The sequence below is a fragment of the Thunnus maccoyii genome, chromosome 19 (genome assembly GCF_910596095.1).
Source record: "Thunnus maccoyii chromosome 19, fThuMac1.1, whole genome shotgun sequence".
NCBI classification, from domain to species: Eukaryota; Metazoa; Chordata; class Actinopteri; order Scombriformes; family Scombridae; genus Thunnus; species Thunnus maccoyii.
In genome coordinates, this window is record NC_056551.1 from 22034396 (window position 1) to 22058042 (window position 23647).

At 39.6% G+C, this 23647-nt stretch overlaps 1 protein-coding gene across 2 annotated transcripts; it reads left to right on the forward strand.

The window, feature by feature from the left end:
* The first annotated feature begins 130 nt into the window (after positions 1 to 130).
* enc1 (ectodermal-neural cortex 1) lies at positions 131 to 23404 on the forward strand. 2 transcript variants are annotated; one of them, XM_042395844.1, is made up of 3 exons: positions 131 to 204; positions 14860 to 16675; positions 20730 to 23404. In XM_042395844.1, the coding sequence occupies exon 2, from the start codon at positions 14866 to 14868 to the stop codon at positions 16639 to 16641; it is 1776 nt and encodes a 591-aa protein (XP_042251778.1). In that variant the 5' UTR covers positions 131 to 204; positions 14860 to 14865; the 3' UTR covers positions 16642 to 16675; positions 20730 to 23404. The 2 variants fall into 2 exon arrangements, with proteins under 2 accessions (XP_042251778.1, XP_042251777.1); XM_042395843.1 differs by lacking the exon at positions 131 to 204 and adding an exon at positions 7041 to 7374.
* Positions 23405 to 23647: the final 243 nt, after the last annotated feature.

Sequence of the window (23647 nt, forward strand, 5' to 3'; positions counted from 1 at the left end):
TCAGACATATTATACATTTTATCATCAGAAAATTCATAATATATTAGTTAAAATACAGATTTTAGTCATGTCCCCAGGTTTTCACTCAGTCCTGTTACCCTGACATGTTTCCCCCCCCTCTAGAAATTTTGGACATGCCACAAGTCACAAGATCAACAGGAAGTAGCAGCATTTGAGTTTCCTTAAGGCCATGGAAGACCAAAAGTAAGTTCTCTCTCTCTATTTTCTGTATTTTTGATCATATTGTAAGTATGACTGAAAACATAAATCTCAACGTTCAGTCCTGTCACCCACATGTCATGTATTTGTTAATGCTATGCTAAAAACTCAGTCCTGTTACTTTCAGTCCTGTCAGAATTTGTCATTTAGACAATGTAAAAAATAAATAAAATGGCCTGAGATTCAACATTACACATTTTGAATTGTTACACACATGTGTTATTACATACAGTGCTGAAACAAGATACAGAATGAAGTTTAATTTTTAAAAGTTACCACATGCAAATGGCACCGATTAGGGGAGACCGGCCTTGATGTCCCTTTTGACAGTTATTTATATTTTGTCATATTGTCCAATACTGTACAGATATTCCATCAGTTTCTTCATTTTAGTCCAGTTATGTAGGTTAAGTAAAAACTGTTTTCTCCAGCTGCTCCCAGGTCTTTGAACAGCTTCCTCTTTTGAAGTGAGTAATTCTTGCACTGGATGAGGATGTGTCTCACTGTCTCTGAGCCTCCACACTCACATTTGCCATCTGGGTTACACCCAAGATGGACCCAGATCCAGCCCACTCCTAAGCCCACAATGCCCAAGCCTCAACCTGGTTATGACAACTAAATCTTTTCTTTTGTAGGCAAAATAGCTTTTCCTCACTGCACACCCTGCCTTGTGAATTCTGTATGTTTGATAAATCTCCATCAATATATCAAGTCTGGACTTGGATTTGATTTCTCCTCTCTACCCACCAAAGTACCCATAATATTGCCAGCATCTCTGCTGTGAATATCTGACATCTGATCTGAAATTCTATGTCCATTTTTAATTCTTAATGCAGGAATGCTCCAAATGCATATGGAAGTCACTTCTCTGCAAAGATTTAAAGGGGAAGGCACAGCCATGTACGGCGGCCCTGAGGTGCAACACACAACAACGTTTTTGTTAAAGTAAAGTACATGAATATATTAACCACACACAACAAACAAGACCAGTACTACGCACTGATTAAAATATTTATTTCTCTCCACATTGTAAAATCAGTCAATACATCCATACATTTCCAAAGGTTGCATTTTGCACTGAAAATCAGAACAGAACATATTCTAAATAGAATATAGTACGTAAACACAGAAAAAACAACAACTGTGGAGACAAAAAGCATGAATTAAAAAAAAACAACCCCTAAGCGTCATCTCCTGGTCTAGCTGGATCTATCCATGCAGTAACACTTTGTTCACATCACAGGCTATGTCTTCTCTCTCAATACAGCAACAATACAGCATCTTCTTGAATGGCAAATCCATTTTTTCATCTGTACGTGATGCTTTTCAAGGATTCGCCACAGTGTTGATAGAGAGACCCGATGGACATTATTGAAAACTGTGTAGTCACTGAGGATGTTTGTTTGAATTTCTCTGAGGCATGTCGCATTACAGTATTAGCCAAGACCATGTTTACAATAGCTATCTCTTGTTCCTCCAACAATATGAGGCTTCTTCCTCTTTGATGTTCTCAATGTAGGCCAATCAAAATACATGTAAAATGTCACAGGACAATGTACAAGGCATTGTTTCAAACATGGAATGCAGTGAATGGGTACCAAAAAGGACTGATGTAGTACTGATTTTACTGTAGACAGTAGAGAAAAATTGTTTTTCGCCTGTGCTCCTATTGAAATGTCTGAATTACTGTTGCAACAATATATCTGCTGAGGTTGGGCTGAACTATCTGTCCAGCCTTTCTCACTGTCGACCCATGGTTTACATCACCGTCAACCAATATTGCTCATACCTCATCTGATAAATTTGGTCATCGTCTTCTTCGTTCGAGTTCCCTCCTCCATGGGTACCTCTTCCTCTCCCTCATCCTCTCCCTACAACCTCTTTCTCTGCAGACTCCGCCTCTCATCCTCACTCCCCCTCTTCCTCTAAGCACCTAAGCATCTGTACACCTGTCAGCCATGTTTGATCAATCAGTTCATAGGTCTGGTATTTTGAAAGGCAGCGCCTTGAAATGGTCATAGGAGCAACTTTGTGTTAGATTTCTGTGTCTAATGTAGATAAGTGTGGTTAGTGTTGTGCAAAACACTGTGTTTTGCAAGAATTGTGAGGCTGAGAATGTGCTTATAGTTGTGCAAGTCTGGGCTGGGAGTTTTGCTTCTTGAGTGTCAGGTTTCACTAACTGTGTGTTGTTTTTAATTTTAGTGTGTAAGTAATTGTAAAAAAAAAACTGTAAATGAAACATCCTGATTTGATTTAATCAATTGTTAAATCAATGGCATCATAAGTGGTTAAAAAAAAATGAAGTGATCAAAAAATACACCGATATAAATAAAAGTATTCACCTTAGGAGAATCCATGATTGAGAATATCAGGGCAAGTTTCCCCAGAATAAAAATCTTGATTAATAGAGCCATTAATCAAAAACAAATTAATTAATCATTAAAGAGAGAATATGTAACTTTTGCTGAACAGTGACCTCAAGTGTCAATTACAGTGAATTTCCATCATTTTTTAGAGTCACGCAGTTCCTTGTTTTTCTTAAAATCATTTAAATGTATATCTGTCACATGTTAAAATATAACAGTAGCACAAGCAAAGAAGAGTCATGAAGTGAGCAAACTAGCTAGTAATGTTAGGTACACAATAGCTAGCTAGCTGGCACCACAGCCAAGTAAGGCCATAGCAGCAAAATCCTGGAGTGTATTGATTTTTTTCTAAGAGGAAGACTGTCTTATTTCTTCTCCCAGGAGTTGCATAATCTTGCTTCAGTGTAAAAGTTAATAGATAAACTGAACCTGACCTACTAATACATCTCCTGCATGCATGACAGCCTTTTGTAGATGCCAAAAGTGAGAGTTAACAACAACACAGACCACAAAAAAAAAGGCTTTGTTCTATAGGGAGGTGCCCAAGCAACATGCCTTTATATTAAGTACAAATGTGTTTCTGGGAGAGTGGTATGTGGTCTATGGTAACAGCTCATGACTGGATAAACCTGACTTACAGAGCTATCAGGAAATGTCATAAATGTTTTATTGTCGGCTGTATGAGTGTGTGTGTGTGAGATAGGAAGAGAGTTATTTTATCACTTTAAAGATCTGTATCTGTGAATTGCAATATACAGATATAAATATCACTTAAGACTTTCTGCAACCATGTGTGAACCACATTTAGACACAAGTCACTGTGAAGAAACAAGAATTTTTAGCCACTTCCTGACTTCACTTCTTGGAAATGTCTCACTGGACGCTGGAACAAGCATCGACAGGCCCGATTTTCAGTTTGTGATATCTGTTAGGATCTGTATCACCCTTCATAACTGACTCATCACCAGATATTGAACATATGAGTCATCTCTACTTGTTGCTTGTGTGCAACTTGAGTCTATCTTAACCTTTACTTTAGAAGGGAAAATGTTTACTTACTAATGACTCCTATTTCATTGCATTTTTTGCTATTTGATATCTACAACAATTGACTCATTCTTTACTTTTTCCATGAGATAAAATAAACCAAATCATGAGATGCAGCACCAGTCAAAAGTCTTGAAAGAGCAAGCGTGTCCAAACTTGAGACTGCCGCTGCAAATAAAAAAAAAACCACCAACACTAAAGAAAGAATATTTCTAACTCCAAACAGACACAAATTTGACATAAAGTAGAAATATCCCAGTATAGTAAATAGGAATTAAAGATAAAATAGTGTCATTAGCTGAGTTTTAAGAGCTGCTACATTATTTCATTTGAACTTTTAGCCAATTTTGAAGAAATGTCTTCTAAATTACTCTTAATCGAACCAAATACATTATTTCATGTTGCCTTTTGAGATCTGCTCATTATCTTGTCGGTCTGTACAACTCCTTCAGTTTCAGCTATCAAGCAGCAAGTCTGCACTATTATTCCCAAGAATAGTTTGTCCACTAGGTGTCTCTAGTGGCATATATATATATATGACGTATTTGCTGAAATGGTGTTTTTTCTTTGCGACTAAATACATTTTGAATTGCTTATGTACATGTTTCAGAAGTTGCATTACTTCTGTTTGAGAGACACCAGCTGTAAAACATGGTTACATGCAATGGATTTTCATATATCTGTGATTGGTGTTGTAAAAATTTTAAACATACATTTTATGTTGCCTATTTCTGCTCATTAATGTGTCAGTCTCCATTAGTTCAAGCTTCTGCACTATTAGTCCCAGGAATATGTTGTCCACTAGGTGTCTCTCCTGTCATATATATGAAACATTTCCTGCCATAATGTATTTTTTTTACCCTTTACAACCAAAAACAACCCATAACTCTCTCCCTCTTTATTCACTGTTTAGCATTATTTGTACAAGCATATGATCCGAATGTCAATATGATAATTTGATTAAAAGAAATTTAAGCACCCATGTACTTATTATTATTATTATTATTATTATTGTTATTTACTTTTAAACTAATTAAAAGAAGACTGAATACAGATCCACATGTGACAAGTATGAAAACAGTGTTAGCACTGCTGCTACTACTATTACTACAAATAATAATAATAATATAACGACTGTATGTTGTAAAACAAGAGTGCTGTATTATCCTCAATATGAAGCTGCAGTAAAAATGTTATTCTGTCCTTACAAGAAGCAGTTGATGAGAAAAGAAACCGGATGTGACTATGTAACAGCTTTATAATCACCACAACATGTACACTACACATAAAAACAAAAACAATAACCTTATAGCCTCAAGGGTCCAACCAATGAGTTTAGTCACAGCCAAACACACCACACCAAGGACCACAGATGTGACTCACACAAGATGCCCAGAAATAAAATTGGACTTCCCGCTACCCCAACCACAAAAACCACAATGCCTTTATAATCCTATAGGATTTACAGAGTGTATGAGGTATTCAGTGGTCAGTTTGCTGTGACTCAGTCAAACTTAATGGTACTTTCTATATGATGTCGTTTTTAAAGTGCTCCAACAGAAGCACGACACAAACAACACCTTTATTTTTCTTTGGGCCCTGCTGGATGCTGGATTTTAATTTAATCTACAATTAGCTTGGACTTGGGTATTGCTTTATAGTCTATGAGAAGTTATTTAACCCAAAAATAGCAACTGAAGTCTAAAACGTTATAATCTATCAAACTCAGCTTCATTATTTCACTGTGATTTGTTGTTAGTGTGATGGAAGGTGTCCAACCTTTAAAATATCATACATTATAAAAGAATACAAATTGAGGAGAATTGGGGGTAGTAATAATGATCCCATATACTGACAATAAAACACAATGCGACTGAGGTTTCATGTAAAAAAAATCTGCATGACTGCATGTAGTCTCAGATCTCAGATTTCAATCTAGTATGCATCATCAGCTATTACAGTAACATTAGCCAGAGGCAGCTACAGTGTACATTTGCCATAAAGTTAATCACATGATGGAATGTAGACATAACATCTGCACACATGAGCTATGACATGATGCTCATTTTCTTTCCTCCAGAGTCAAGTACGGGTCCAAAATAAGTTCCGGAAACAGTATTTAGATCCTTTACTTAAGTAGAAGTAGTAACACTACATTATAAAAGTACTTCATGTAAAAGCAAAAGCATATTAGCAATAGAGTGTATTAAAAGTATAAGTACTCATTATGCAGATTAGTCAGTGTCTGATTGACTTTATTTGATGCATTAACAACCTAAATGTTATAGTTAGTCGAAATGGAGCTGAAAAAAACTACCGCTGGGTAATTGGTGCATCTTTTTTAAATAAACTGATCATATGCTCTATATGTGATTAAGATTTCACATAAAAAAACATATTCATATTAAAATACAGTGTTTTCTTAAGGATTAAATCTGTTGTTCTAAACCTTCCCCCCTAAACTTCTCACATGGTTACCTTTATATAATGAGGTAATATTTCACAACAAACTTTGTTTAGCAGAATATTTTTTTTCATCTTCCCTCTTACATTTATCATCTCACGACCTCCCAAATTTATCTTGTGATCCTTTAAAGGGGCCCGACCCCTATGTTAGGAACCATCAAACTAAACTACCAAACTGTAAAGCAGTTAAAACTAAAACCACCATGACCAGATGTAACAGTAAAATGCTTCTTACACGTTGTTGCATGAGTAACAATCAAATAATGTCATAATATATTAATAAATAAAGAAATCTTTACTTAAAATCTAAATTTTAAGTAAACATTTTGCTGATGATACTGCAGTACAATAATGCAGGACTGTTACTTGTAACGGTGCATTTTTACATTGTTGTACTGGGACTTTTACTTAAGTAAGGAATCTGATTACTTCTTCCATTACTGCTGAGAGGTAATAGGCTATCTTTAGCTGTCAAGTGAATGTAGAGGAGTAGAAGTATAAGTTTAAAATGGACATAGTCGAGTAAAATACAATAAACCTGTCGTTAAATAAAGTGCTTGATTAAATATACTTAGTTACTTTCCACTACTTCTTCCTCACACCACCAGTGCAGTGGTTCTCAGAGGGTGGTCTGAATAGGAATTGTTGAATTTGACTAAAAGTAAAACACACTATAGGAAAATTCATAAAAACACCTAAAACCAAACAATATAAATTAAACGCTGATGTATGTGTGTGTCTGGGGGGCGGGGGGAGACTCCTGCCTTGGGAGACCAACTCCTCCACGTTTTTGCATGCCACCCCCCTCCCCCCCAATCCTCCTCCCCCTTCCTGTGTCTCTCTCACTCATTTCATTTCCTGCACGAGGTGACGGTCCTCCCCCTTTCCCACTGTAAACACACCCATTGATTCCAGCGAGAGAGAACTGGGAGCGCAGGAGGAGGACCGTCACACACAGGAGCAGAGCAGCACAGGCAGCAAGCAGCAACGCAGAAGGAACGCCTCCAAACATCTCGACTCATCCTTTTGCATTAAAGCCAGTCTATTTTGTGATATATGTGTATACATATAACACCCGGAATTTCCAAAGAACACAGTTTAGTGCGTTATCCGAGGAAAAACAGCCTCATTCTGACCGAGTATCCGCCAGCTTTTCGGAAATAACCAAGGAGTTGTCACACAGCCCGAGCGCAAGGCTTGCATCGTGGCTCTTTCAGAAGTGGCATGTTCGAGGGATACTGCGGGCACGATTGAACTCCTGCTTTCACCCAAAGAGGTAAACATGACTGTAAATAACATCAGTAGTCTATTACGGCTTATTAATAGATTGTTAGAACAGAACTGCTGCATCCTTTTTCTTATCACCTGATGATGGGAAAACTCCGGGCTGTGGCAGAAAAAGCGCATCAGAAAGCAGCCTGGACAAAAGATCGCTGTTGACATCCTTTGCTTATACCAATATTATGTTATTGCCATCACTTAACCAGAGCTATACTATTTTTTTATTATCATGGAATATGCTTCAGAGCAGCTCTTCTCAGTCCCTTTGTGCTCCTCTCAGCGTCTTGTTCCTGCATTCTCATGCATGCTCAAGATGTTTTACATGTATTTGAAGGCGACATCAGGTGTGACAGGCTCTTCTTATTTATAACAGTTGGTAAGAAATATCTTTTTTGTGCTCGGGCATTAGTTTAAACACAGTTGAGCTTGCTCGCATGTGTGAGGACAGCTGGTTTGAGACTATAAATTTGATTCTGTTAGATTTAGATGAAGATTGATGCAGGCGTGCAGATCAATAGCTGCTGCCGTGTCCTCTTGTTTTGCATCATGTTTCATTTCATCCCCCCCCCCCCACAAGTGGCAGATGTATAGAGCTGGCCCACATAAGCCCGGTGTTTACTTTTGAAGTCTCTCCCTCCCATCCCTCTTCCTGAGTCCAGAGATGATTGTGAACACCTGGCAATGATTTTAAACAGACTGCATCCAGCCAGGCCTCAGATAGAGTCCAGAGGCTGCGTGCCTTTTTACTGTGTCCTTTCTGAGTGTGGCATGTATGTGCTTTCCGGTATGAGACTGTGGATCTGTTTTCTGTGAGTGGACGAGGATGACAACTCTCACAGCCGTCCAGCCAACCACACACACACACACACACACACATACACACATCCACACGCACACTGGCATCTCTCCTGCCTCTCAGGGCATGTTGTATTATATTGTATTGATACTGTGACTGTTACAGAAAATAGTATGTGAGATTGATCAGAGACCAAGTATAAGTCATAATGTTATGAGCATGGATTGTTGATAATTATAAATAACAGTGGTTGGTTTTATAGCTGTGACTAAAGATTATTTATTAGCAATTTAATTGCCACTTTTTTATTAATCAATTAATTGTTTAGTCTATAAAATGTAAAAAAGTCCCCGTCACAACTTCCCAGAACCTTCGGTGGCATCTTCAAATTGCTTGTTTTGTCCGACCAGCAGTTGAAAATTGAAGGTAGTTTAGTTTATTATGATATGTGAGAAAGAAAAGCAGTAAATCCTCACATTTTAGAAGCTCGAGCAGAGTATGTGTTGCCTTTTTTCACTATTTTTGCATTTGAAACACTATCAAAATAAATAGTTTTTCTGTCAACCGATCAAGGGACTAATTGTTCCAGCTCCAGTTGCTTTATGCCGAAATAAGAGACTTGTCTTCAGTAAGATTTCATTCCAGCACCATGAAGAATATGCAAATAATCTTCATGGTGCTACATAAACAGTCATGTATTAAACTAACATCTCTCTTGACTATAACATCTAACTATCTCGACCACTAAGCACCAGTCGAAGACAAAATAACAAGGAATACTTGAGTTTATTAACTATCATAAGAAAACATACAATAAAGTTAAAAAGAAAACAGCCACACATTCATGAAAGAGGGTTTTTCAACTCCTGCAACTGTATTTCCACATACATGATCTATGAATTATACACAAAATTATCAGTTGATGATGCTTTTTTTCCCTTTTGAAATAGTTGCATTTTAAAAATAAATCCTAATCACTTATTAACTAAGGTGAGCTGCTCAACATGTTGAAACTATTACATTTCCTCTGGCCAGATTATAGAGTTGTAGTGAAGTTTGTTGTTCTCACTTAGAGCAGAAATAAAAAATTACCCTCGCTCGCAACCAGTTAGTTGTGCCAAAGTTGTCAACATTACCCTGATTGAGCCCAAATTTTCCTCGATTGTCTACAAAATAACATCAATGTAATGTAAAACATTTAAGCCGGACACATTTCCCGGGTGATATCTACGATACAGATGGGTTACACTCCTCTTAGGACGTTAAGATCCGCTTCAACCTGCCAGGCACATCCTTCTTTTTTATTTATAGCTTTGGGCAGCGCTCAAGGTGCACGGTGTACCATGGCAGCACCTGTTGTCCATACACCCACTTCATGAGCTGACCGTTACAAAAAGAGGATCTAGGGGTATGATGGCCACCTTGTACCGGTATTAGACAGAATATGGAGAGGGGATGTCCCTGGATTGGAGCATGACTTTGATCGGGGCTAATATTAATCTGACCTCTCGGAATCCCGACCATCAGCAGACTCATTATAATTCTGTGCACAGGACTTACCCTTACTCCCCGTAAACTTTATCTCATGAGAGGTTTCGATAATGCCTTGTGCACCTTGTGCTCGTTAAAACCCCCTGGCACATTTCTTCACATGACACGTTGCCCAATGCTGGCAGGGTGTTGCCTCCGGGGTGTTGCCTCAAAACTGACGGCGCTTATTTCAGAGACAGAACACTGGCGACCGTACCAGTTTTTGATTCTGAATGACATTTCTTTGCTTCGTGTCTCTAAATGTCAGAAGCGTATAGAGCTTTCAGGTCTAACAGCCGCTAAGAAAAGCATTGCAGTAGGTTGGAAGCCCCCCACACACTTTGACCTGCAGACAAAGGGTTCTAACATTTCTTGATGTTATTTACACAGAGTTATTAACAGCTCGTATAAATGGGGCTAAAGAAGTGAATTTGAATATGTGGCTTTCAGCAGCTGAAGCATTGAAAGGTCTGTTGTGATTCTTGTATCTGTCACGATCTTTTTGCTGTCTGCTGTGTATTTGATCCACGTTCACTGTGGTTATCCTTGATCGTCCAATGAGTCATCCATGAGTCCTAGGGGAGCTTTTTGGGGGGAGGCAGACAGGGCTGGGGGTAGCTCTGCTGTAGGGTAGTATGTTTCACTGTTACTCCAATTGAGATGTTACAGTATGTTCAGTGGCTGTACATCATTTGTGTTTATACTCTTGTTAAGAATTTTAAAAAAAAATTGATTAAAAAACAAAAAAACATTTAAGCCAGACAATTGTCGGGAATTTCACAGTAACTTGTTACACACATGACCCACCAGATTTAAATAATAATGTGATTTAAATGGTTATATGGTTTGCAGTAATTGGATTTCCCCAATAATCTGTGTTTACATGTGTTGGATTAATATGAAGATTTAGAGGAATGTGCATCTTTTACAACCTTGTCTAAGTTCTCTAACTGAAATACATGAACAGATCATCCATGTTCTCTGAAACCATCCCAAGTTCTTATAAGATTCTGTAGGTTCAGCATAAAGTAACAATTACAAATGTATAAACACTGGGTTTTCAGAGCCTGCGGGCCTATTTGGTAATTCAGGCTTTATCCTTTTAATATGCAAATTGAATAAGTATCAGGTTTACTGCTCCTCTCTTTGTTCAGCCTTGATGCATTCACTGTATGTATGAGTGCATTTCAACCATTGGAAGACTTGTTTGTTGTTAGGTAAAATGCAAAACTTGGATTATACATGCAAATTACCCTCAGTAGTTGCATGGGGCAGTGTGTAATTTAAAGGACCAGTGTGTAAGATTTAGTGGCATCTAGAGGAATTGATTTTGCAGAAATGGAATATTCAAGTATGTTTTAAGTAGTGTATAATCCCATGAAAATAAGAATTGTTGTGTTGACGTTACCTTAGAATGAGCCCTTTATATCTACATAGGGAGCAGGTCCTCTTCCACAGAGGCTGCCATCTTGCACCATCATGTTCCTACAGTAGCCCAGAAAGGACAAACCAAACACTGGCTCTAGAGAGGGTCTTTCGCATTTTTTGTGAGTTTCGTGGCCACCGTAGGATCTCCTACATGCTTGGAAGGGGAGGGGGAGGGGTATTCATTTGGTTGCAATCTACAACCAAATCTTACACACTGGTCCTTTAATGGCAGGTGATAGGAGAATATAAACTATAATCATCATAGTTTTAGCTTTGAATACTTTATCAAAGGGATATTTAGTCATGCCCCAAGCTCTTATTTGGACCAAATAATATTGGTATTTCTGAGAGCAAGACCGTGTCATGCTTTGTCATTATCAAGATGAGATAATATCTCTTTGAATCAATTCAGGGAGAAAACTTTGCATGTTAAAACACCATTACTGAAACAACAGATTGTTTAGTGAAAGGGCTACAACAGTGATATTTACCTCTTATCATGGTTTCAGGTAACTTCCAGTAGTGATCCAGAATTGTTTTTATTTGAGTAAATCCTTGAGCAGAAAATGACCATCATTCGAAATAATAATTGATAATCAGTTGATTTCATATCATGTTCCAGCAAAGTCACACAATACCTTTACTGGACTAATTGAAGTTTATCTGCGTGCCAGAGACTGTGCCTTGGATCTAGATGCCTGAAAGTTATGTTTATCAAAGGACGTGCTAATTATCAGCATATGAAAACCTCTCCAATTTAGTGCCAGATTTTTAGTGCCACTTACAACTTCCAATTAGAAAACATGAGCTGCAGTGTAAGTACTGAGTGTGTGGGAGGTGACAGGCAGGTGAGAGAGCAGGCTCAGATATTCTCATTATAGCCGAGGCAGATGTCAGAAGATGACGGGTTGCTGTTTTGTCATCACTGGAAGGCAAAAAATCCTGTGGAACCAAGGTTGCAGTTGGTTTTCTATCTCATCAAGTTGTGATAAATAATATTCTAAGTTTGTGCCGGTCTATTAGGGTTTAAACCCCGAAGAGGTGGCATAAAATGGTCTTAAGTGACAATATTGTTTTCCGCAATTATTTCTGGAACAATATATTGTCCAACAAAAGGGGCTATTGTGACAGGCCTAGTTCAAGCTTGAACTAGGCCTTATCTGATTGAGCAGGTGATGCAATGAAAGGGAAATGTTAAAGGAGGACACCACCTGTGTTCCTTTCCAGGTTTTTCAAATGGAAACACCCAATCAGTCGTTAGCAAAAAGCAGTGACGTGGGATACAGCCAGAGCGCTTGCTCATGGGAAAAAGCTTTTAGAAAGCCTTGGAAAATGGCATTTTGATGCTTAAACCTATGTACTTTGACCAAAATTTGAATTTTCAGATTTGAATACATATGGAACAGTAATGTGAAGCTACAGAATAAGAAACCTCAAAAACTTAAAACATAATGTACCTGCCCTTTAAACTGTCCTCTTTGATAACTGAGTTATACAGGAATCATTTATGGCACCTGTGAACTTTTGATCTCACCATAAAATATATCAAACACTGACCGCCTGTAGGTTTGTAAAACATTTTCTCACTGACAGACAAAAAATGGCAGCTGTGGTCAGTTTGACTTCAGTTAGTTACAGTCCATTACAATCGTTACAAGCTTTCCTGGCATAAAAAAAGTCATAAAACAGTAATAGTCACTTCAAAATTGAAATATAGACAATGTCTGTGTTGGGCTCTGTGGGAAATAGGTTATGTAGCTGTGTTTGCATCATACTGACTGAGCATATGGATGGACAGAGGAGGTGTAGATTATCCTGCAGGAGTGTTTTGAGAAGTTTTTTATGGATGTTTCATATTTATTTCTTTTGTCTTAAAAACTTTTGTCATTGTTGGAATCAATTGTACCTAATATAATTCAAGCTGAACACATGTGCAGCTGTTCGCTGTCAATGAGGAAACTATAAACATGCTACAGCCACCTCAGGTCTGCTTTGGGTGGAGTAGTAATTTGACTTATGGTGTACTCTTAACATTAAGCAATCTTCTATCACTCATTGAATTGTTTGGATACTGAGAAACCATGCAGCTGGTTAAGAGTTTAAAATGGCTGCACATCTGGTCAAAGACTCTGTCAGATGTGGATTTACAAGGTCAGACAGGGACTCAGAATCACTGGAAATAGAGTGCAGGAGGCACTTGACATCTCCAGAAATTGGGTGGAATGAAAGTGAGCTTTGAGTGAGGACAGGACAAGGACAGTGAAGATGGGAGCTGTGACTTTCTGGAGGGGAGGGGAGTAAATTCTGTGCATTTCTCAGAGGCTTAAAAGAGTCCTGCTGTCTCTTTCTTTCCCCTTTTCTTAAACAGCACTGCAAAGGGACTTGTAAATCATGGTATCTCTAATAGAGGGGGATTAGTTCTTCTTCTTCTCAACTGAAAGTGGAAAAGCCTTCTGCTCTCTGCAGAAGACAATTGTCATCTAGTTGACCTTTATAACTCTCAGACTTGTGCTATTTTGCAACTTGCAATCATTGGATCTCTTGCTAAATGTCTCGCTATCTCTTGGGGAGGATTGCAATACTCTCTCCAAAAAATGTGGATCGTTCATCATATTATGGCTGAACAATGTAATATTTCAGAGCTGACATGCTTGTGCAATAGTCATTGCTGAGGACGCAATTTAGTAAGGCAAATTAGACCCAATTTAATACTTGACAGAAAAGTAAAACCACAGAAAAGCACGGTCTATTTTGAAAAATAACATCATTTAGCCTGATTTACAGTAATTACATACCACTTTTGCCTACATGCTAACAATTGTCTCCTATTTATGTGTGTTTTACATGTATTTATCTTGTATCTAACTTAAAAATTAGTGGATGTAGTTAAAAAATATTGATAGAAAATTGCTACATATACAAGGCATTAGAAAATAAATTTAAAAATATGTTGAGTAAAACACCCTCTCTATTTAGAACTACAGAAACTAAAAGGTGCATACATCATCTGAAAAAATGAATACAAGAGAGAAAAAAATCTAATCTTTCAGGTCTTCACTGTCAACAATGATGTTGACAGTGAAAATGTCCAGGCTTATTAGTGACAGAAAGAAGACTTGAAAGATGGAAAGATCAGTGGTAGAAGAGGAGTGTAAATATTCAGTGAGTGGAGGAGAGACTTGATGATAGTAGATGTTTTTTTTTGAAAACTCTAATGGTCTATCGTAGTATCCAAACAGGTGCAAATAAATGTGAGTCAATTTTATTTTGACAGGAGACTGTTTTCTTGTTGTCCGCATCTGACTGGTACATCAGAGTGATCCCTTAATTAAATTTAGAAAATATTTGAAAATGTTTGGATGATGTTAAGTAGGAATGGGACTGTTGGACTATCTTTAATTTTAGACATAGCCTCTTCTGATGCCTGTCTCAGCTTTATGATGGTAACAACCTAAAGTTAGAAACATTATAATGATTGTTAATCTCTTTATAGACTGAAATAGGCCGAGGATTGTGTCTTTAAGAGCATAAAAAAGTGACAGAAGATGTAAACCATCCATATTTTTATGGTTGCATAGTAAAAAAAACAAAAATCTACATCCAACATTGTATCGTATTGTACTCATATTGGCCATTTCTTCAACAAAACACTGTAGCACTGTTTACAATGGACCTTAAACATGAAATGCATCAAAGTTTTAAAGCATGTTTTCTTGTCTTTTCCAGGATTCAATGAAAATGTCCGTGTGTGTCCATGAGAACCGGAAATCCAGAGCCAGCACTGGCTCTATGAACATCTACCTGTTCCACAAGTCCTCATATGCCGACAGTGTCCTCATGCACCTCAACTCACTGCGGCAGCAAAGGCTTTTCACAGATGTCCTGCTTCATGCCGGCAGCCGCTCCTTCCCCTGCCATCGTGCCGTGCTGGCTGCCTGCAGCCGCTACTTCGAGGCCATGTTCAGCGGTGGGCTGAGGGAGAGCCAGGCCAGTGAGGTCGACTTCCGTGACTCCATCCACCCGGAGGTTTTAGAGCTCCTGCTGGATTATGCGTACTCCTCACGTGTGGTCATCAATGAGGAGAACGCAGAGTCACTACTGGAGGCTGGGGACATGCTGGAGTTTCAGGACATCCGGGATGCCTGTGCTGAATTCCTGGAGAGAAACCTTCACCCGACTAACTGTCTTGGCATGCTGTTGCTGTCTGATGCCCACCAGTGCACCAAGCTGTCAGAGCTCTCTTGGGGCATGTGCCTCAGCAACTTCCCCGCTATTTGCAAGACAGAGGACTTCCTCCAACTGCCCAAAGATATGGTAGTGCAGCTTTTGTCACATGAGGAGCTGGAGACAGAAGATGAGAGACTGGTTTATGAAGCTGCCCTGAACTGGATCAACTATGACCTGGAAAGGAGGCACTGCCACCTTCCAGAGCTCCTGAGAACAGTTCGTCTCGCCCTGCTGCCCGCCATCTTTCTAATGGAGAATGTCTCGACAGAAGAGCTGATCAATGCCCAGGCCAAGAGCAAGGAGCTGGTGGATGAGGCTATCCGCTGTAAGCTGAAGATCCTGCAGAATGATGGCGTGGTTAACAGCCCATGTGCTCGACCAAGAAAAACCAGCCATGCTCTCTTTCTCCTGGGAGGGCAGACTTTCATGTGTGACAAGTTGTACCTGGTGGACCAGAAGGCCAAAGAGATCATCCCGAAGGCAGACATTCCCAGCCCAAGGAAGGAGTTCAGCGCCTGTGCCATCGGCTGTAAGGTATATATCACAGGTGGGAGAGGCTCAGAGAATGGTGTATCCAAAGATGTATGGGTCTATGACACCGTCCATGAGGAATGGTCCAAAGCGGCGCCCATGCTGATTGCCAGGTTTGGTCATGGCTCTGCAGAGCTGAAACACTGCCTGTACGTGGTGGGAGGTCACACTGCAGCAACTGGCTGTCTCCCTGCTTCTCCATCCGTATCGCTCAAACAGGTGGAGCAGTTTGACCCAGTGGCCAACAAGTGGACCATGGTGGCTCCTCTGAGAGAGGGTGTGAGCAATGCAGCAGTGGTCAGTGTCAAGCTCAAGCTCTTTGCCTTTGGTGGAACCAGCGTCACCCACGACAAGCTGCCCAAGGTGCAGTGCTACGATCCGCAGGAGAACCGATGGACTGTACCTGCGTCCTGCCCGCAGCCATGGCGCTACACAGCCGCTGCTGTGCTGGGAAACCAGATCTTTGTCATGGGCGGGGATACAGAGTTCTCAGCGTGCTCGGCTTATAAGTTCAGCAGCGAGAACTACCAATGGACTAAAGTGGGCGATGTGACGGCCAAGCGGATGAGCTGCCAGGCAGTGGCATCGGGGAACAAACTGTATGTTGTGGGAGGTTACTTTGGCACACAGCGATGTAAAACTCTGGACTGCTACGACCCCACACTGGATGCCTGGAACAGCATCACTACTGTGCCATACTCGCTCATTCCCACTGCTTTCGTCAGCACCTGGAAACATCTGCCTGCTTGAACCCCGAACCCTCTACCCACCCTCATTTCATGAGGTATGTTGAACTTCTCGTGTCTTTTTCTGTGTGAAGGGTTTGACGGTTGCACCTTTTTCCTTTACTTAAACCATTTATGAATGCACAGTTGCTTTTTTAATGTATTTTGTCATGTGTTATTTTGTTTGGGAATGAATTAGAGCCAAACTAATACAGGATTTTTGAATCAGGAATAATAAAAAACATAATATATTGGCTGATATTTCATTTAACATAAAAAAAATCACTTTTGACAGTGAATCAGGACATATTTAAGCACATTTGGAACAGAAAAGTTCACATTTAGTTAAATCATTATATATGATAACTATAAATTAATGCACAAACTCTTAAAGGACAGGTTCGCAATTTTTCAAGTCTGTCTTAAAACAATAGTCAGGTGTCCAAATGAACACTGAAATGTGAGAAAAAATATTCTGAAATTGATTTGATTCAATTGAATTCAGAAAAATAAGGGTTTAAAATATGGAAAAATGCAACCTGTAAAACATTTACTGCAGTTTATATTTGCAATACTGATATACAATCTGTGATAAGCCAATATTGGCCTATTGACATATTGTTCAGGCTTTATTTTCATTTGCTGGTTCTCTTCAATTTTCAGAATAAGAAAGATACTGATAGGATAGGAAGAGTCTTCTTAGCTGAAAAGAGGAGAAAGATCTAGAGGAGGGAGGGTGGACAATGTGGGGGGATTGATGGGGGCTTGTGTGTGTTAGTTAAGTGAGTTATGTGGCTGTGGGGATGGGCCGAAGGACAGAGAGGGTAATTGAAAGAGAATAGGATACTTTTATTGCTCCTGTGGGGGAAATCTCTCTAAGAGGGAAAAGGGGGTCTGCCAATTAGACAAGTCACACACCAGCAGGCTACAACACCCTGGCGAGGCTAATCCCCTCTCAGTCGCCTTCCTTTGATGAGGTTATGGTCTTTACGCTGGGTGAGAGAGAGGCAGCCGGCGACTCACGCAGTGTCGGAAACCATTCATCATCAGTTACAAGCAGAGATGACTGAGAGAAGTGGCATGAGGGGAAGTGAGGAGGGAGAGTTGCAGAGTTAGAAAGTGTCAGCCCCCCCACCCCTCACCTCTGCTCAGTGAGACACACATCATCCTTGATAGCAGTGGTCTCGCTCTGAAAATTTACTGTTGAACTCGACAGTCTCTTCTGCCTCCGTCTATGTCTTCCTGGCCTCATTCTAACCCTGCTCTCCTGAGCTGATGATAAACAGGCCAGACGTATGTGGAGCATGGGTAGTCAGCTGGCAAACCTGATCTTTCTGCACGCTGCAGGCTGCATGGTCAGATCACATCACACAAACCCTACACCCTACACTGATGACCCCCACACATACCCATGGAGGCAGTCTTTTTCGTGTTTTTTTTTTTGTATGGTTGAAATGGCTGCCAACCCTCAGCTTTTGAGAAAGCAAGGGAGAGAAGTGTCTCTCCAGCTGTCCAACACTGCACAGTCTCCCATTTGATAATGCCAGGAAGCAGCTCAGAGTAGCCTCACTGCTGCGATACTGTGATGTTCCTCCTCTCTACAGGATGAAATATTTTTGAAGACTTATTATTCCCTTTCTTTTCAGTGACTCATCTCTGAAAAGGAGACACTAGACTGAAGGTTTGACTATCTGTAAGCCAGTGCAACACTGTGCTCAGTGAAGGATATAATCCCGCCACTAATTTAATACAGAATTTGTTTTTTGTGGGCCTGCCTGTCATGGCAACTGACAGTCTACTCCCTGAACACAGTGAAAAGACGAAATGTGGAAGAATGGAAAAGAGGGCTGACTGTTTAGGAATGAAAGAGGAAGGAAGTATGTAAGACCTCACAGAAGGAGATTGTAGCTGTGAGAGAAAAAAGTTTTCCCTCAGTTTTTCCCAGGGGAACAATATTAACTTGTCTGAGAATCCTTCTTTTTAGATTTCTCTTCCTTGCAGAGCTTTTAATAGGGACGAATGGTACCGACAGAATCATTATTAGTGTATTACAGTACTATAGCCATATTTTCAGGATTTTAGATGTTTACAAGATATTTAGACACAAAAAAGTATAAGAAACTATCATTAGCAGTGTGCGTGGATTGAGGATGACCAACCAAATAAATGAATTTAACTTCATTTAGCTAGAGCAGTCTAATGAATTTAACTAAAATACAGCTGTAAGACCAAGGAAAAGGTCACTTGTAAGATACTGTATCATGTCTCATACCACCACTGATATATTACCGGAAATTGCCAAATATTTGCCAAAAAAGTCCAAGGATGAGAACTAAATGAACAAATGTAGCACCCCTGCAAATGAGTTAGAGTCTACATACACTTTGGACCAAAGTAACCTGATCAGCTTCATCTGGCTTCCAGTTCCCATTACAGTGTGGCCGTTTAAATGGTTTCCAGTTAAAAGAATTAATGATGTATGGGACGTGCACAGTGTATAGGGAATAGTTAGACATTGTGAAAAATATGCTTATTTTCTTGCTGAGAGTTAGATGATAAGATCAATATGACTATTATGACTGTATGCTGAAGCTACAGCCAACAGTTAGTTAGCTTAGCTTAGCTTAGACTCCAGGAAGCTACTGCTCCCAGCCAAGAAATAGTCCAGTCAATAACTTCCTGAAAAACCAGAACTTGTCATTTTGGTTTTTGTACGGATTAAACAGATAAGATTTAACATGTTAGCTAGTGAACTGTCACCACCTGATTCAAGTCTTTGTGCTAAGCTAAGCTAACAATCTCCTGGCTTTAGCTACATATTTAGCGTACAATCATGAGAGCTGTATCAATCTTCTAAACTAACTCTCTGCAAGAGAGTGAATAAGTGTATTTTCCAAAATGTTCAATTATTCCTTATTTTCATCATATTGCAATATACAAGTGTGACAGTGTGTAGTTTAAATGCACCAGTGGCAGTGACATTGAGTTAATCTCTAAGAATTAGATGAAATGTGAGCCCACACCAGTGTTCAAACCTCTTTGATTAATAAATGAATACATTTTTTTTTTCTAAATACTAACATGAACCAAACTGGAATCCAGTGCTTAGCTAGTTTTCTAGATTTCAAGTAAAATTTACCAAGAGATGATCATTGAAGCCTCCTAGGCAAATCCAGGCCTCATCAGCAACAAGACATTTCTCTAAAATGTCAGCTGGATAGAAAGCGGTTCAGCTATTCACTCATCACATGTACATCCTCCGGCAACAACACCAAGGGAAAGGCCGACCTCCAACCAGAGATAGCTGAGGATGTCTAAAATGGATATTGCTTTGCACATTAGACACATAGAGGGCTGCCAAGCCTGTAACCATCTGCGGTATATAGATAAGCACATATTAAGTAAAAGCTTTAAAAATGGAAAGGTCAAAGAAATGAAATTCTGAGAGTAAAACGCACTCAGATGTGAAAAGTGTAGTAGGCTTAGGGGGAGATACAAAGCTGGACGAAGGCCAGACTGCACTGAAGAAATAGAGTAGGTGGATTTACAAAATCTATTAGTCTAGCAGAAGATACAGGGTGGACACATCAGCAATACCTGCACAATATAAATCAATGTAATAACTCTGTGGTAAAATACTACCTTTGTAAAGCCTGTAGTCTTACATTTTTGTTCAGACTGTGCGAGAGAGGTGTTGATTCACTTCTATGGTGATTATTGAGGATGCAATTTGTGTCGGTGTTGTATTAGATCACAGGAAGTGAATAAAATGCAATCCAATACAGCATCGCTACAAACAAATCATGATAGAGTTGAGACAACAACACTGATAGAGTCACAGAGCTATAGCATTACATTTTATTTCCTCCAACCTTTGAACATCCCCCTCTCTTTAAAGATAGATAAACATTGCAGAGATTAAAATTTCAAGGAGATTGATCCAGGGGCTTTATTCTTGAGCCTTGTTTTCCTAGATGTGTCTTACTCTCTGCTTTTAAACTTCTTTTGTGCTCAGAGTAATTAAAGAGTCACCTTTAAACTGCTGAACGCTGTTTGCTTTCAGGCGTACATCTTATTAGCCTGTTTAACGAGTTATTCTTTTCTCTTCCTCAGATTTCCCTGTTTTGCATCATCTACTTGACTCCAACTGTGAAGAAGCCCACATCCTCTAAAAGAGACACTGAGCAGTGATGTACAGACGCCCGCATTCATTTTGATGTTGCAAAGATGTCGAAACAGAAGCACGTACAGATGGACATTTTACTGGAATGATGTCATGTCTCGTCCCTGAGAAGGAAGTTGAGACAAACAGTAGCTCGCACAAACAAACCAAACAAACTGCTGCTTGATATATGAGGCACACACTCCGACCTTGTGTACATTTAGCGTATCAGGCTTGTGCTTTCATGCTGCCATATGAGGACTGCAAACATCACACAACCTGCATTTTTCCCATTTAGTCATGACAGGCTTGTGAGGATCTGTATTGATGTTTTTTTTCGCTGAGTAAAAAGAAGAAGAAGAAAAAAAAAAAAGCTCTATTCATGGAGACTGCAATGTATAGCATGATCGTTGTTCTATTTATATTGGGGTGGGGGGGATGCAATGATTGGTGTGCTAAAGAACAGAAGGCAACTCAGTTTAACTGAATACAGCTGATGTATAAATGGCACAATGAAGGAGCAAATCACCCCCTTTTATCCTCTAATAAGCTTTTTTGTTTGACCCCTTGGATCTTTTTGTTCTTCTTTCAAATGTGTTTCTAACAGCTCTGACACTGAAACAAAACCTTTTGAGTGTTCCTCTTATGAAGGCTTTGGCAGTTTGCTGTCACTGCAAGCCATGAGGTGTTGATGACCAGCACCAGCTGAGGTTGAGGAGGATGGGAGGACATCTTGTGCATGGCCGGGGTGTCAAGGTCCCTCTGGGGTCACGACCTTGTTTTCTGTTTTTCAGCTTTGCATTAACGCCCGCTGAGCGCAGGTTAACTAACACTGCACACAGGGGCTTTATTCAGTGTTTGGATTCAGCGCTTCAGAAAGGACACATTCAGCTGTACACTAAATGCTGTAAAAGACCGACTGTGCTTCTGTTGTTCTGATAAAAAAGCAGCGGCTCGCTTGCTGAGTCATAGCTGAACCTTTTTTAGAGCATGTCCACTCATAGTGATTCAGTAAAACTGGCATGAACTCTTCTCTGTGGTCACAGAAATCTTGTCACCTTAACATAAACTGAGAATTAATCAGTTTCTTTTTAAACTTGCTGCAATGTACTTCCTTAGTCTTAATTTATATGACAATGATTACTCTGTTATGTTACTATCTTTAATCCTATTTATTTCTTCTCTGCCTGCATTCGTATGTGAATGTATGTTTGGGGTATGTCATGCATGGCCAGGTGTTGTATTTTCATTTTATCTCAGCAGGGCTGCATTTTGCACAGTTCAGTCTTAATGAGGAGGAACTTGTTCTTTTTAAACGAGACAGAGGTGCACCTCTCCTGGGGTTTTCAGTTATGTCAGAGTGTGGTTGGAAGAGGAAGAATGGCTCAGATTACTGATGAAGTGTGAATCAGTTTAGGCCACAGGGTCACTGCCCAAATAAGACTGAATGAAGTTGAAAGAAAGAAGTATTCATTCTACTTCTAATAGATTCTCTTTAAGCTCCAAACTGGGTCCAAACCTGCCTTAAATCAGCACCTCAGACCCAAACTGTACCAACAAAACAATAAACCATAAAACAGATAAGGCTGCTAGGAGGAACGGTGCAGTATGTGACCCAGTAACGATCAGGGACATCACAGAGTATAACCCTGACATGGTTAAGAATGCGACGGTCTCTGCAGCTGTCCTTGGGACAGCTGGAGGACTGTCACGTGTGCTAACTTGGCTCGTCGGGGTGTTAACCCGCAGTCTTCACCATTAGGTCGAGAAAGAGTTGAACCCAGTAAGCTGTGCATTGATAAGGGCAGACACCGCAGTGCTTTTCACCATAGTGTCAATGATGCACATATTAAAAAAAAAGAAAAAGAAGAAAAAACATTGCAAGTTCCTAAAGACCAAAAAAAGAGAGAATGTCTTAAACACTTGCATATGAAATACTTGGTAACTCTAATCAGTGTTTCTGTCTGTATGTCTGTCTATACCTGAACATTGACTTTTTACAGTTGAATATTAATGCAATCATTGAATTTCAATGTAAGGTAATGTTATGGTGGAGTGTGTGTATATATTTTTTAAAACGTCCTTCCTTGCAAATTCATGGATCAAATGAAATCAATTGGTAAACAGCCCTATAAATTCCTGCTCAGCTCCTTAAACCACCCCAAAAAAATCAAAGTTTAGGACTTTTTTATGGAGACCCTTGTGGCTCCATAATGTCGATCTCCTCCAACCACTGAATACAGAGCCCCACCAATCACATAAGAGTATTTTTTTCCCCCATAGAACACAAGTTTTCCCAGCAACAGCGAGTAATGAATGCCCCTTCAATTTGTACCTAATTGCTGAGTGGCATTTCCCATGTCTGCTCTCGCCCTCCTCTTATCCTCTGTTTTATCTGAAAATCCAGCTGGCTCAGATTGGAGCACAGCATCTTGCTTCACATGACGATGTAAATTAGACAGAAAACACTGTCAGCGTGCATCAGTTTCATTTTTTTTTTTTTTTTTTTTTTTGTCATGTAAGAGTTTAATTTCTATTTTTATGGCATTATTTTGTACATGTGATTTTTTCACAATGTGAAATTCATGGCTAATAAACATAAGAGTTTTTTCCTCTTGACTGTAAAGCATCGTCTCTTTGTCTTAAGTTTTCGCATCACTGCTTAATCCAGTTGTGGAGATAATTTGTCTGTCTACATGCATTAATGTGCTAGTGCAAATTTAGAAGGGGAAAGTGGCTTCAGCACAGCGTAGAGTGCTTTCTCATTACAGCATGTTTCACATATTTAGGCAGCTTTGGAGTGAATACAGCAGCCAAAGTGTCCTGAGGTATTTAAGGCAGTATATCATGCGTACAGCTTTTGTTCTGT

What these genes read in the sequence shown, in the direction of transcription:
- enc1 (XM_042395844.1), top strand. Translation starts at nt 14,866, where the DNA reads ATGAAAATGTCCGTGTGTGTCCATGAGAACCGGAAATCCAGAGCCAGC.